Source organism: Brachionichthys hirsutus, chromosome 2 (genome assembly GCF_040956055.1).
Source record: "Brachionichthys hirsutus isolate HB-005 chromosome 2, CSIRO-AGI_Bhir_v1, whole genome shotgun sequence".
NCBI lineage: Eukaryota > Metazoa > Chordata > Actinopteri > Lophiiformes > Brachionichthyidae > Brachionichthys > Brachionichthys hirsutus.
The window spans coordinates 8,730,197-8,745,361 of NC_090898.1; the positions used below are offsets into that span (position 1 = coordinate 8,730,197).

Sequence of the window (15,165 nt, forward strand, 5' to 3'; positions counted from 1 at the left end):
ATGACGCACGGCTGGCCAGTTTTTCCTCACCCTGCCCTTCTCTGAGAAGCGCCTTACATTCTCTCGGTTGCCAACTCCTCCGATACACCTCAACAAACGCAGCAATGGTGGGTTTATTTAAATTCCACGTTTACAATCATCTTGTATAATTATTTTTTGATTCGCCATGATTTAGTTCAGCAAATGTTGACGAGCAGGAATTGATAATCGAGCCCGCTTCGATTGTTTGCTAGCGGAAGTGCAGCATTTTTTAGGTAACGTTAGCTTCCACGGGAGATGAAGTTAAACAAAATCACAACCTCATTAATATTACAAGAGGACATCGATAATTGCGGGAAGCCCATTAAGGGGAAATGTATCTAACTGAAAATGCTTTAGGAGATGCAATAATGACGCATGCTAGCTTTTACCGAGCTGCAAAAGGGAACCATTTTCACGGAGCCGAATTTCTCTTTGAACAGTCTGACTTCTCTGAAGACCAGATCATCGGTGAGTTTTCATTTCACGCTGGAAATGTCCCCTCGCTTCGTTCACGTTGACACTTTGCTCCGCGTCCCCGCCGCCATCGACGCTTCTGCGCTCGCCCGCCGTGCGTTTCTCTGAACTTACTTCCGCACTCTTTCATCACTTTGCACTTCCACCAACTGCTTGCTCTTTCCAGATTGAATTTAACCTGGATCAAATTCATGGTGAGTCGGTGTGACGGGAGTCTGATGGGCTGTTAATGGCGTGAAATGCTTTGTTGGCTCTGAATCATCCAAATCCGTCCTAAATGTGAAAGGCAAACGCCTTTTTGCACTGTTGTTTCGTGTATTCCACCTTTCTAATAGCTTTGCTTGCGTTGCAGTGCATTTATGTGTCCGGTCTTGCATCAGCAGTTTCCTTGTTGTCTCCCCGGCGACTCGTCTCGACTAGCCTTCCCTTTTTTGGTGTAGATGTGGATGCGTTTTGTCCTTGGGCGAGTTTGTTTAACGCATAATCGGCTGCAGCAACTCTCGCTCTCCTCCTACTTTGCTCCGCTCCTCAAATACCCAAATATGGTGCTGGGATAAGTGCTCAAAGGCTCAAAGGGAAGGAGGCACATTCCTCGGAGGAGGAAGAGACGCCACAACACGAGCCTGATCTTTCTTTCTTGGCAATAGCTCGTCTCAAAGCAACAATCCAAACCCTGCTGCCTGGATTGTTGCGCAATCTTGCTCAATGTCTTCCTGTTGGCTAAATCTGCGCTAAGCATTATTAGGATCCTTAGTCTAGGTCCTAATAGTCAACCTCTTGATCAATGGCAAGATTGTGTCATTGTTAACAATCCAATGGAGCCTTGGAAATGCCATTTGAGAGTAAGACAACTACCAAAATACTCGATACATGGTGACGAACGCTCACGGCCTTATTGATTGTGCTGATGTCCAAAGGAAAGTTCACAAACGGTGGGAATGCTTGAGTCGTCTTTGTTTCGTCTCTGCTTTTGTACTTTATAAATCAATAACTTTTTTGTTTTTAAGATAACGAGGATAACTTAATAATGGGACTATGTGAATTGTTAAAAATTGGATGAAGTACTGCAAATATAAAAATGTTGCTTGCCGCTGTGGTGCTGCCAGATACCAGTTTAATGTCTTGTCGTCATCTGCAGTCTGCACATCCCCTTTTTCTTTACACTTCCATCTCAATAGTATGCCCCCCCCCCCCCCCCCCCCCCCCATGTACATAAATGCTAACTCTTGAACGCTACATGAAGTACTTTACATACTGATTCATCCTATGTTTGTGTATTCTTCAGAGTTTAAGGAGTCATTCTTGCTGTTCGACAAGACCGGGGAGCAGAAGATCAGCTACAGCCAGTGTGGGGATGTCATGCGGGCCCTGGGGCAGAACCCCATCAACGCCGAGGTGCTCAAAGTCCTGGGAAACCTTAAGCCTGAGGGTGAGACGGCTACACTCACCTTAATGGGAGTCATGTCCTTTATAGTGTATAAATCATGAGATTATCACTACTGCTGTACTTTCGGCTTGTCCCGTCGCCACAGCGAATCAACTTTCTCCACTTCACCCTGTCCTTTGCATCGTCCTCCCCACCACCAGCCACTCTCATGTCCTCCCTCCCTACGTCCATGTATCTTCTCCTGGGTCGACCTCTAGCCCTGTTCCCTGGCAGTTCCATCCTCGGCATCCTTCTACCGATATAGTCCCCGTCTCTTCTCTGGACATGTCCAAACCATCGAAATCTGTCCTCTCTGTCCTTATCTCCAAATCGTCTAACCTTCACTGTCCCTCTTGTTGTCTCATTTCTAATTCTGTCCAATCTGGTCACTTCCAAGGAGAACCTCAGCATCTTCATCTCCTCCACTTCTAGCTCCGCCTCCTGTCTTTTCCTCAGAGCCGCTGTCTCTAAGCCGTCCATCATGGCTGTCCTCACCACCGTCTTGTAGACCTTTCCCTTCATCCTCGCTGATTCTCCTATCACAGAGCACACCTGATACTTTCCTCCACCCGTTCCAGCCTGCCTGCACACAATTCTTCACTTCCTTTCCACATTCTCTCCATCACTCTGCACTGTTGACCCGAGGTTACTTGAAGTCCTCTCCCTTCTTTACATCTACATGACATTATCACTACGCAAGGGGAAAAGAAACACACATTTTCTACTGTCGTAGAGCATATTGTAGCTGGAAGCTCAAGAACTCGTACTTCATCTTCATCTCTTTTGCAGAGTTGGCCACCAAGATGTTAGACTTTGAGCAGTTCCTGCCCATGTTCCAGGCCATCGCTAAGAACAAAGATCAGGGCTCCATGGAGGATTTCGTGGAGGGACTGCGTGTCTTTGACAAGGAGGGCAACGGCACAGTAATGGGAGCAGAGCTTCGTCACGTCCTCACCACTTTAGGCAAGTTACACTTCAGAAACATCAAAAGCTTAGAAACGTAGAGTATTTGTAGCATTATTCCTTGTGCGTGTGTAAAACTCTTTTTGTTCTTGGTGTTCCATTTTCAGGTGAGAAAATGTCGGAGGAGGAAGTGGAGATGCTCTTGGCGGGGCATGAAGATACAAATGGCTGCATCAACTATGAAGGTGAGATGGAAGGTGCAGGAGTTAAGTTCAGCCAACCAGTTGTTGTGGTTTGGTAAAGATCAAGCTGTCATAAACTTGTTTTTACTAACAAGTTAATGGCGTTTTGACATCTGCATGTCTTCGTTATGTGGTGACGTGTTACTGTTTGTGATTCTTCACACCTGTGGTGAATTGACTGCTCAGACAAGCCGTGCACAAATGCCCGACTGCTTACTTACGTTGCTTTAACTCTTCTTCCTCCACAGCATTTGTCCGCCACATCATGTCCGGTTGAGCGCCGGTACGGGCATCGGGTATGCCGTGAGACGGCGAATGCCAGGCTTTCTAGCATTTGATGCTTAAGTAATCCGCTCCTTTTCAGCCAACTACGCTCTAATCGGCTGTAGTTGTTCTGCTCTTCATACTGGCAAACAGGAACCGTCTGCTACTACATGAGATTTGACCCGTCTGTGTCCAATGGGAAGCCTGGCGGCCATTCTCGTCTTTAGTCCTGGGGCTTTGACCCCCATGTTTAGCCTCCTGCTGTTCTTTCTGTCTCCTGCAGCCCCCTGTCTTGGCCCTAGGCTGCAGCATGCCCTTCCCTTTGTGTCTGGGACTCTCCCCTGTGGGGGGGGGGGGGGGGCTGGCTGGTCTCATTCAGAAGAAGCCTGGTGGCATTATTTAAGCTAGCGATGATGGAGTTCACAAGCCAGCTCCTCTAATGTCTATAGCATGCCATTGTTGGGATTACAACCAACCCTTTTCTGCTGTCTAATTTCTTTCTCTAAAATAATTAATTGCATCATGTCTTACATTTGAGTACAGCCACCGGCTTCCAGGGAGTGGATCAGTCCCTTTCCCTACTAATCAGAGATGCTCTTGTGCTGATGTCTCCTGATAGAAGCTGAATTTACAGCTGATCGCTCTGACTGGACTGTGTAGCTGCCTCGTTCTTCTCCCATTCCCACTGCTTCTCAACTAGAGGAAAGCAAACGGCGAAGATGGCTTCGCTCACCAGATTTTCTATTTTCTTTTTGGATTGTAGACGATGCCAGAAGCTTTGGCTGAATAGGAGATAAAGACCATTCCTGTCCTCTTTCTTGTAGTACTCTCTTTAACTCATCTTTATCCTCATAGTGGGCAGAATATAGGAGATCTGCTTCCAATGCAGCGCCTTCCACCCAGGCTCACAAAACTGGACGGGCCTTGCTTGCTTGCTGTAGTTGGAGGGGGGGGTTCAGTCAAAGCCCAAACCCTAAAGCTCACATTTGTGTCTTTCTTTTTACAGAACTGGTCAGGATGGTCATGAACGGGTGAAGACAAAGAACATCACACCTATTTTATTTTTCCCCCTCACCCACATGTATCCTCAGTTTGCAATTAGCTTTGAAGAGCCCCCCCCCCCCTCACACCTCAAGCCTTTCCATAATTCGTTTTTCCACATTTAATTTAAAAAGTGCCTTTACATTCCCTGACAGAACATTAAATGGTTCTGACTTCAACTCAGATATTTTGCTTGCGTCGTTTTGCGATGACTTTCCAAGAGGCAACACTTAGAATGGCAGTAATTGATGATTGGCGATATTCCATCACCATTGATACAGAATCTATAACAAATCTATTCAAAGCCGTGCTGATGGAAAGACATTTCAGTTCATGTTTTCCATTCATCTAAACTTTATTACTGCTTTTCCAATAAATGTTTTTTCCCCCTCCTGAAATTGTCTCGTTTTTAATTTAAGCAGAAAAAGAACCAAGATCCTATGCCGCAGTCTGACCAGGTTCACTTGTGTGTTGTTCCGTGGACACAAGAGGGCAGTGTTGCGCTAAGAAAAGAATCTTCCACCTGTTTAAAGCGGGCGCTGCTGCCAACATATTGAGTGTTTATGAAATGAGGATTAACTCGATCATAAATCTTTGAGCCAAATAAAGAAATTATGAGAATAGTCTTCAGCACTCAATCGACAAAATGCCATCATTAGCTGAGACGATTAAAAGCTTCCCGTTGACCAACAGGTTCTTTTTTCAGTCGAAACAATATTCTATTCTTTGGCTCTCGTCAGCATTCCGAGCAAATATTCAGTCACAAATGCTAGTTGGAGCCGGAGAAGGCTTTCTGCTGCCTTCCTGACCTTCTCTTCATTTTCTTTATAAGCAGCCACAGCCATTTCCCCTCATTAGGTACCACAGCCGGTGGAGTCCGGACCTTGTGTGTGTGGGGGGGGGGTTAGGTTCAGGAGGGTGTCATAGTCCACTGCTGAATAGGTTGTCCACTAATTACTGTGTGTGTGTGTGTGTGTGTGCTTGATGGAAGTCAAGGCTATTGATTATTTTAATCCTCCTATTTGTGAGTCTGTGATCCTTGTGGCTCTGCATTCGACAGGGGAATCGCTAATGGGCCTCCGCGCAGCCTGTCTCAGACCTCTCCCCGTCCAATTAGCTTTCAGCAGGGATCTGCTCGGAGAGCGAGCCGCGGGCTGGGCCCCGGCGTGGAGCGGCTCCAACATGCCTGGAAAAGGGTAGAAGGCTTTCTGCTCTTAAACTGAACACTTTACCTGCTTTGGACAGTAATTTAAGATTTATTCTCTTTGATGACACATTTTGTTGCTAAATTATCAGACTGGTTGAACTGTGTTCTTATTGTTAGATTTTTTTTTTTTTTTTTTTTTTACACAAGTCTACATTTGTGCAATGATACCAACTTCAACATATGTACAATTTGATGTGGAACAATGGGCCTATGAGGTTAGAGGCATTCATAGCCTAATGACATTCCATTGAGACAAATGGAAGAAACCATTGTTTTCAATCTTTAATTGTAATTAATTTTATTTCGTTACACTGATCACACAAAGACGAATCTTTGGTTTTTAGTCAGGCACTTGATATAATTGGGAGCTATTTTATATTTATTTTTTCACACAAAAATGGCTACAAACCAAATGTTCTATTTTTTCCCTTTTGTTTGAGTTGAATACAAAATCCATAAAACCCGATACAGTACTTGAAGATGTATTTTGACCCTTGAGGTTGACTTGTTTGTTTGATATATTTTGAACAAAAAATATCCTCAACTATAAATGAATTATTGGATGGATCACTACTGGTACTTCTGCCTTTTTTTTAAAAAAATCTAATTTGGAAGAGGTGAAATTTGGGCATTGTATTTGCCATAATAGCCTAAATATCCTGTTTATTCACAAATATAAATCTCAGACAGTCTGTAATGGATTGTGTAAGAATGCACAGCATGTGTATAAAGTCACTGGAGGATTATTGATGCGCTGAGGAATGTGCAATCATTTAAGGAAATGTCACTGATTCCCTGCATGTACATGTATTTTTGTTGTTGGACTGGCCAAGAAACCTTGCACCTTTTTTGAACACAGAATTATTTTTATACTATTGATCATAATATTGTTACATTTAAAATGGTCACATTTTGTAGATCCAGGGTGAATTGTAAGAGAGTGGTTTTAATGTTTGTGTATTGGCTTGTGTCTTTAGACTTATTGGAAATCCATACTTGAGCAGGCAGAGGCGGTGGTTATCTGCTGCTGTTTCGATCTCAGCTATAGTCCACGCCATGTCATGCACCCATTTCCTCACATGCGCTCCAAGTGGTCACTCTAAATCAGGGTGGGCAATTAATTTTTCCATGGGGCCAGATGAGAAACAGAAAATATTCAGGAGGGCCGGGCCAAAAGGCTGAACTCAATTCTGCATAATATCAATTGTATTTCTTTATTTTAAAAAGCAGTAAATGGCATTGTTTTGACAAGCTTGTAGGAGTATATGTTATAGTTAAGCAATTCAAAAATTGAGTCAACTCAAGGGCCGTATGCGGCCCCAGGGCCGTACAATGCCCAGGTCTGCTCTAAATTAAAGTTGTGCCGGTGTCCGCGTGTGTTTACGACACACAGTTGGACGAGGATGGCTTCGTCCAGCCTTGACCTTTGCCACATCAAAACAACATGCAAGAACACACATGAGTTAAGGAGAGACATTTTAATTGCATCTGTCTATTCATCCTATTCAACACACCGGATGGCCCATCTCAGGATTACTGTTTATACACATGATGACACTTGAACAGGATCTTTCAAAAATAAAGGACTGAGTTGGTATGGCAGTGTAATTACAGTCTGTGACATATTATACAACACAGTAAAGTTAACCAGGCAAGTTAATTGAGAGCTAATCCTCTTTTTCAATAACGACCTGGACCTAAGTTGCATGTTTTTGGTGGTGGGAGGAGGCTGGAGAACCCAGAGAGAACCCACGCAGACACAGAGAGAACATGCAAACTCCTCACAGAAAAGAGAAAACACTGCGGCTGTTACTTTTCACTGCCTCCTTAGCCTACATTGTGTGTATACCCTCATACACACACAAACACACACGTAATATTGTCAATAATCAATAATATACACGGCAATTAGAACATCATCACACCCACATGCGCCATTCGTAATACGTTTCGCCTTGTGATACCAACATTTTTGTTTAAGCTTGCTGCTCGCTTGTTTTTCATCACAAGAAACGAAGGCCAGATATCAGTTCAATCACATGGTCTCAATGAATACTGCCCCCCTTGCAGGGTGAAAGACAAAAGGCATTTAATTCACTGGAGAGAACAATATTACATGAGTTTCCAAATACACTGAGGTTGTTGGAGAGCAGAAGTGTAAAAGGTCAAATGGGCAAGGTGAGCATTCTCCTCAGCTTAGGCATCTTGATTCTCTGTGCCCTCGGCACCATTACTGCAACAAAGCAGATGAAACTGATGGTGCTTTTTATATTCTCGTAACGTCAGTAAATATGGAACACACTGAATTGGTTTAGATATTGCAGAAACACAGCCTAAAATTGTTATGTGCGCCTATATTGTACATCCTCTGAAATTCATCTGCACACAAAGAGTGCCAATAAATGCAGTTGCTCATGATGCTTGGCTCAAAATCACACAACTCCACTTAATTCCCTTTATCTCTGGTTTTCACTCACTTTTGTAGTTTGTTGTAATCTCAGGATACATGTGCGTGTGTGTGTGTGTTTCGTTTTGTTGATTTTTGCATTTATTTTTGCACATGCAGGCATTGTGATTATGCATGTGCAGTAATTTGCATGTGTGAGTGTGTCCGTGTGTACTGGTGTCCATTTTCGGTAACGATTGGATTTAGTCTGGGTAGATGAGAAAGCCTGAGAAGGTGCTGTATTTGTTTGTGTTCCCTCCGTGGACCTTCCCTCCATCCAGCTGCACACACACCTCATCGCCCACGTCCAAATGCAGGATCACACTGTTGGAGGCGTAGTCGTAATTCTGATCAGCGTCCTGAGCAATGGCGCTGGCTCTTACCTGTCATTTACAGATCACATGCACATTGACAGTTAGAACACGGATGGATGGAAACTACAATACAAATACAAATAGCCCCACATCTTCAGCTGTTTAAACCAAAATCATCACGTCTCATTCTGCTCCTTTATCACACTTTTTTATTTTATCTCGTGGTTTTCTGCAGGTTTGTTGATGATCAATTAAAATGCAACAGCGTGACATCACCTCATTATTCATTCTGGCGCAAGAGATGGAAGATGGAGGGGACTTTGGCCTGTGACCCCAGAGGCGGACGGAGAGCACAGTAACTCTGCTTCTTATTGATCAGCCGAGGCTGGAGCACAGGGAGAAGGGTTGAGGATGGAGATCTGATTGGGTTTTAGAGATATGGAGACTCACCAGGGACAACGGGTTGTCTATGCGGGGAACCAGCCCAGCCCAGAAACAGCATCACTGTCCATACCAGATATTGACCTGTTGCTTGGCCAGCTCAATATGCATGATATTGAGTGGCGGTGCCGCAGTCGGCCTGCTTCACATTTGCGTGCTGTGTGTTAGTTTGGTCTTATTGACTCGGTAGCAGTGGATCTTTACTTGTTTGTTAACACATTTAATTGGGTTTACTCACTGTATACATTTTAGATTGGGTTACAGTTGTCAGGGAAACAGGATTTACTTTTGAATTTTTTTTTAATCTTTAAAGCAACATACCAGCATTATGTCACCACATTATTTTTTTGATGGATGGATGGTGTCTGCCTCTTGTCCATCTACAGTGGGAACCCTCCATCTGTGTCAGCAGCCAGACAAGCCACACACATCTCCATGACAGCCACCAAATATGATCTGCAACTCAACTTCCATCATGTCATTCCCATCAATCATCAGGTATCAGTTAAAACAGCCCATAGCTGAGACACACAAGCAGAATGACTTATTTTTAAAAACAGCTTTTGCTGCCTGCACTTCCCAGTATGCCATCCCATCCTGCCATTGTCCACATCAACCCTGTTTAATTTCCCAGGAACAATGTGTATGGCTCCTTAAATGAGATGCAAGTCATGGATGTTGCATCGAAAACATACAGAAAGTAGGTGAACAGTGAGCCGTGTTTCTCTGCCAAGTCTGAACCAGAGTGTTTAAGAGAGCAGCGCGGCCGTTCTCCTGAGGCCTCACAGCGTAACAACCACACAATTAAAAAGACCGCAGCTATTGCTCCTCTTAATACGATGTCTTGTTTCATAAGATTCCAAATATTGTATAATCCTCAACGGCAGGTCTGTCCAGCCTTTCTCAATATAGGAAGAAATACATTTTAAGTCAGATAAATGCTGGCCAGGCAGGGATAGAACAGCGGCAATTGCAATACAAGCCTGTTCAGACAGCCAAATCCTGTATATTAATACTTTCACATGCATAATACTTTTATATTCCTAACTGTATGTATCACTTTTTAATTTCAACTCTCAGATTTCTGCATTATTTCATGCAATTTATTCAGTTCTTTATCTCATTTCTTAAGCATTTAGCATTTTTGTATAATAATCTCCCACCAGCTAAAAGTCTTCTACACCATGTATGTTTGCATTAGTTTTTCTGTACCTTTCATGTAAGCATAATGCACTGAATGTGTGTGTTTGTGTGTGAAGCATGCGTGTGTCTGAGTATTTATTCACAGCCTGTACAAAGTATAGATTTAGCCTTTATAGAAAAAATATTCCCAATTAATACAATTAATGTGATATTTTGTACCATTTCTTAAGCCCTCATAAGACCATCTCTCAAATAACGACACCAATCCACTGTCATCTGTAAAGGTTACATTGTTGTTCTGCTTGACGTGTGTCGTGACAGCCAATATCCCATTTGCATGTTTGGATGCACCTGACAGCGAGGCTGTTTTTGTGACTCTCTATCGACACCAGGCATATGTCATCTGGCTCATTATTTTGGCCAAACATTGTAATGGAGAGCGATGTAGGGAGCTGTTTAAGCCCTCTGGTCCTTCTATTTCTTATGACTCAATATATGGGAGTGCTGCTGAATTCACTGCAACAGAATCATATGCAACCAGTCAAGATCAATTTGCCTATATGTGATATATGAATTGATGCTCCAGCTGATGTTCCTGTGCACGGAGGAATAAATGCAAGCCATCCATTAATGCAGCAGCAGACAGACAGGCACGAGGGAGCCGTGGTGGGATTAGGGCGGGAAGCCGACAGAGGCGAGATGGATTCAGCTGGAGGACACAGAGTGATCCGTGTGAACCGAGCATGCACGCCGCGCCGATCCTAAAGCTGGAAAGTTTGCGAGCCGTGAGGCAGTGACCCTCAGGGTTTGCCTGTGGCTTTCTCTGTCTCAGACTAGCCTTGTCATAATAGGACCTCCAGTAAACACGCCTGGGAGCAGTGGGCGCCAAAGGCAGCAGGGGGGGGGGGGGGCAGCGGCAATGTCGTTTTCTTTACAGTGCAGCCACAACACAGAAGACAGACAAGAATGGACAAATAGAAAGGAGAGGGAGGAATGAAAGAAAAGCAAGGAGCAGAGGGTAGAGAGAAAGGGGAGGGTGGGGGAGCCTGGCGTAACAGACTGATCAAGCGAGGCTGTTTTGTGAGGCCGGGGAGATGTGGTGGTATATGAAGTCTTGTTTTTATCTGTGGTGCTGTGCTCCACTGCTAATAAAACTGACAGGATTCATTCACTGTGATATACTGACCTCTTAGAGCGGAGACAATAGAAAAGTAGCTGTTAAACTTACCTAAGGGAGTCCAGCACATGGCGGGGAGGGTTTGTGAGATGGGTGGGGTGGGATGGTGGAGTGGTGTTGAGGAAATAGAATATTTATTGAATAGGTTTTCCCCGTCTCCTCTGGGAGTCCAGGGATTACTTGGTGAAAAGCGACCGTAGCATTGAACCGTACTTTATGCGGCTATTACCTGCCATTCAGCGTTACAATCTGGAGTTTGCTGTACTATAAAAGCAAACCTGTTCACAAACAGGAAAAATAAATCATTTCCTTTCTGCATTTCAACAGAAATATTCATCATCAGGACTATATACTGTGTATATATATATATACAGAGAGAGAGAGAGAGAGAGAGAGAGAGCGGAGCTTCTGTGTCAGGGATGTTAAAAGAGGTACTGGTCATTACAGTGAGTGACATTTAACACTGCAGCATGAAATAGCCTGACCTTTAACTGAGCTATTAAAAAAAAAGTCCATGACTGGTCGAAAAACCAAGGAAGGATTAAATTGGAGGTGCGCAAATATGTATTTATCTACAGAGCACATCGTATGAAGAATCTATAATGTACATGGCGGTGATCCATGGGAATACAAATGAATGGGAACAGCGCACACACCAGCTAATGAGGGAAAGGGGAGACGTTCTGTTCTGATAGAGCTTATAACCAGTCTTCATAGCATATAGGCTGTGTTAATAACATTTCCTAACAAGCTGGAATATTAAGTAGCAAACACATTATATATCATTGGCAATAAATTGGGGATAAAGTTGTAAGTAATTAACATGTAAGTAACATGATTATGATAGCAAGGAAACTAATGAGGAGAACATTCATATTTATTAAAACAAATATCCACGCTATAACATAAGGCCTTAAAGTTGTCAGAAGTCCGAATGTTGGTCTGTGCTTTTCTAACTGTGCGGGTAATAGATAGACAGATAATGGTTGCACTTTAAGTCAATTACTGCTGGATTACAAACATGGAGGCAGCTTGAGTGAGACCTCATTCGATCGCACATTGTCCTGCTACAATGATTGCTGGGAGTTAGATTTAGGTGAGAGCCGATCGGCTTTGCAGAGGGAGGATTTATTGACGGTAATAGGTAATCTGATCGACCAGAATCCCATCGAGGCCCGGACTTAGACGGCACATCCTCCGGAGATCCTGACATGGCATTGTGCCGCACTCACGCCACGTGCCACAGGTTATGCAGCGTGTCTGTTTGAACATTGCTGCCAAATATAACAGAGTTTCCTGCAGAAATCTATTGGTGGCAAAATGCAATAATTTATCACAGTTTCTATCTGCAGCTTGAAAACCAGTTTTGTCTCTTTTTCCGGCTGGCCTTGGGTTACTTGTCAAGCCGAGACATGTTGAGTGGGTGTCCATTGGTCATTGTGCCTGATCTCATCCTGGCCTTCACCACCAAGCCTCCCTGATGCCTCGTCTCCCAGCCCACTGTCTCTACACCTCCATTAAGTCATCCATCTTCCTCTGCTCCACCCCTGGTCTTCTCCTCAACTCACTTGTCTTGTTTCACCCGTTTTCCCTGTCTCTATGCGGATGGGCCGCCATCACGTCAGCTTTCTTGTATTTCATTTATTCTTGATGATGCCCGTCTGAGTCCTGAATCTTTTTGGGGGTGCCCGGCTGCCTTACAGAGTCAAGGTAACAAATGAGCTTATCTGTTAAGGTGTAAAAGTTACTTCTGCGAGCACGACAGGAACGCGGAGAATTTTTTGTGTGCGTGGGTTGAAAAAAAAACATACGGACGGGCAAAGAATATCCAATAAAGCCTTCAGCACCTACGGCGATGGAGAAACAGGCCTGTATGGTCAGGATTGCAACTTGTCAGACAAAGTGCTCTTTCAGTAAATCAGACAGACAGACAGATAGACAGATAGACAGATGAGTGTCCTGCTGCCTTGGGGCTATAATAACTCCAAACATGATTAAGCATTCAGCAGAATTTTATTTACACTCCACTCCATGCTCATCGAGGAGCAGCTCCATTTCGCGAGATCCCTGATAAGTGAGTGCTCTTTTTCGCTGAACTTTTTAAGGAGGCGGAGCCGATGGGAATCAGAAGGATCTCTAGGTGAAGTCGAATGATTGAGTTGAGTGAAAAGATAATTAATGGAGAATCAATGAACAAGTCAGGGAGGGGGTTAGAGGAGAGGAATGTACAGCCAGTGTTCAGGGACCTAATCTAAAATCTGTAAATTATTTATCAGGCTAAAATGACTTGAATGACAATGTAGGACTTTAGGCAAGCAGCCTTAAACATATAGTCACCTTTTGTGGTTTCAAGCATAAATATTTACAATCAAACGACGGTTAATTACGACTGTTCCAATTCCATTTTGTCCTTTAAATAAGTCTTATTATACTTGTGTCGATAACCTCACAGATTGGCCCGGGTGCAGCTACGTGTCAGAAAACGGAGGTCTGGGGAGGCACAATTCATCCTTGATGAATGAATTAATGTCAAAAGCCCCTTCAAGAATGTTTCCTAAATTTGAAGCCCTCCGTTGAAATTCCTGTGATTTATCCCACTTCTCCGCTCCCCCACCCTCATCAGCCCCCTCTGTCTTTAATTAGTGTCTAGGGAATGCAAGTGGGTGAGTGGACTGTCAATTTTACATTCATTATTTATTTAGCTTGGGTGTAAACTGACTAGTCCACGCACTGACAGACGTTTCTCTGGTGCTCTTCTGAACTTCCGTGTAGGTGATAATCAAGCTTTGTGTATGATATTTACTAATTAGAGCGGCTGCATTCTGCCACTTGTCATTGAGCCACGGCGCACATGAGAATGCAAATGTATGTCGCTGTGATGTTGGACCGTAGAGCATGGACACCCCCTTAATGAGGAGAAAGATTGCTATTTCATTCTTTTGGCTGACATGTTGCTACCTGCTAAGTGGAATGTGCTCTGAATCTGAAGAGCTCAATGTAACAGGGGTGAATGTGAGTCAATGGTAATACAGGACGGTCAACAGTAAAAAAAAAAACAGTCGTGTATGTGCATAAATACAAAAACATAGGTAGTGACCCTCTACTGCCCACACGTCTTCATGCATCGATATGTTGTGTGCACACACACACACACACACACACACACATGCAATTACTAACCAGTCCGTTCTTCTTGAGGTCCGCCCACATGCTGGTCCCGTCCCCACCCCTCATTAGAACGTGGTAGGTGAAGAAGTAGATGCCAGGCAGAGGACAGGTGAACTTGCCGGTGCTGGGCTCATAGTAGTTGCCGACGTTGGTCACAACGTCATCAAATTTCAGGACTTCATTCCCCTCGTGCTGCTTGCGTAGCCCTGCGTAAAAGGCGATTTTCGGGGTGTACAGTGAAGGGGAATAGCCACCAGGACCCGGACCGGGAGGTCCCTGTGGCCCCGGTTTGCCTGGCTCTCCAGGTGGTCCACGTGCTCCTGGGGGGCCAGGTATCCCCGGTGACCCACGAAACCCAGACTTAATCTTCTTCCCAGAATAATCCTGGGGCGGTGGAGAAACAGCCGTCAGCTCCTGACCTGGCTGAGATGTCACGTAGGGGTCACATACCATCCTGCAGCTTCCAAGCATTTCATAATGACTCCCTGCATTTCCGGAGTTTCTCCCTTTGGCGGTGTGGACCAGCAAGGGAATGGCCACCAACAGTATAAGAACCATGGCCACACCTACAGCAGCTCCGATGACACGTTTCCTGTGGCTGAGCCGAGAGGCAGCCAGCGTCAGGAAGTCCTCTTCCCCCTTGGCTGGAATAGTGCCGGCCAGGATGACGCCTCTCAGAGAACCAGTACGGTATGAAAAGGTGAAAAGAGGGATGTGGAGAGGAGTGGAAGGAAAACAATGTATCACTGGGTTAAGTATGAGAGAGAATGCAAAATGGAGGAAAACAGCCAGATGAGATGATCCTAGAGAAATGAAAATGATATCCAAAAGACCTGCAACAAAATATGTATAAAAAAAAAAGCCTGTGTTTTAAAATAGTCAACCTTTACATGCCACA

The 15,165-nt window shown here is 44.3% G+C and overlaps 2 protein-coding genes across 2 annotated transcripts; one reads left to right on the forward strand and one right to left on the reverse strand.

Annotated features, from left to right (window-relative positions):
• Positions 1 to 4,769, forward strand: zgc:153867 (uncharacterized protein LOC337226 homolog). The gene is made up of 6 exons (XM_068748316.1): positions 1 to 107; positions 462 to 489; positions 1,781 to 1,924; positions 2,711 to 2,884; positions 2,992 to 3,069; positions 4,337 to 4,769. Exons 1-6 carry the CDS (start codon positions 105 to 107, stop codon positions 4,363 to 4,365), a joined length of 456 nt encoding a protein of 151 aa, XP_068604417.1. The 5' UTR covers positions 1 to 104; the 3' UTR covers positions 4,366 to 4,769.
• A 3,458-nt stretch (positions 4,770 to 8,227) lies between these two features.
• c1ql4a (complement component 1, q subcomponent-like 4) lies at positions 8,228 to 14,831 on the reverse strand. Its single transcript, XM_068746582.1, has 2 exons — positions 14,280 to 14,831; positions 8,228 to 8,407 (listed from the first exon to the last, which is right to left on the reverse strand). The coding sequence occupies exons 1-2, from the start codon at positions 14,823 to 14,825 to the stop codon at positions 8,228 to 8,230; spliced, it is 726 nt and encodes a 241-aa protein (XP_068602683.1). The 5' UTR covers positions 14,826 to 14,831.
• Positions 14,832 to 15,165: the final 334 nt, after the last annotated feature.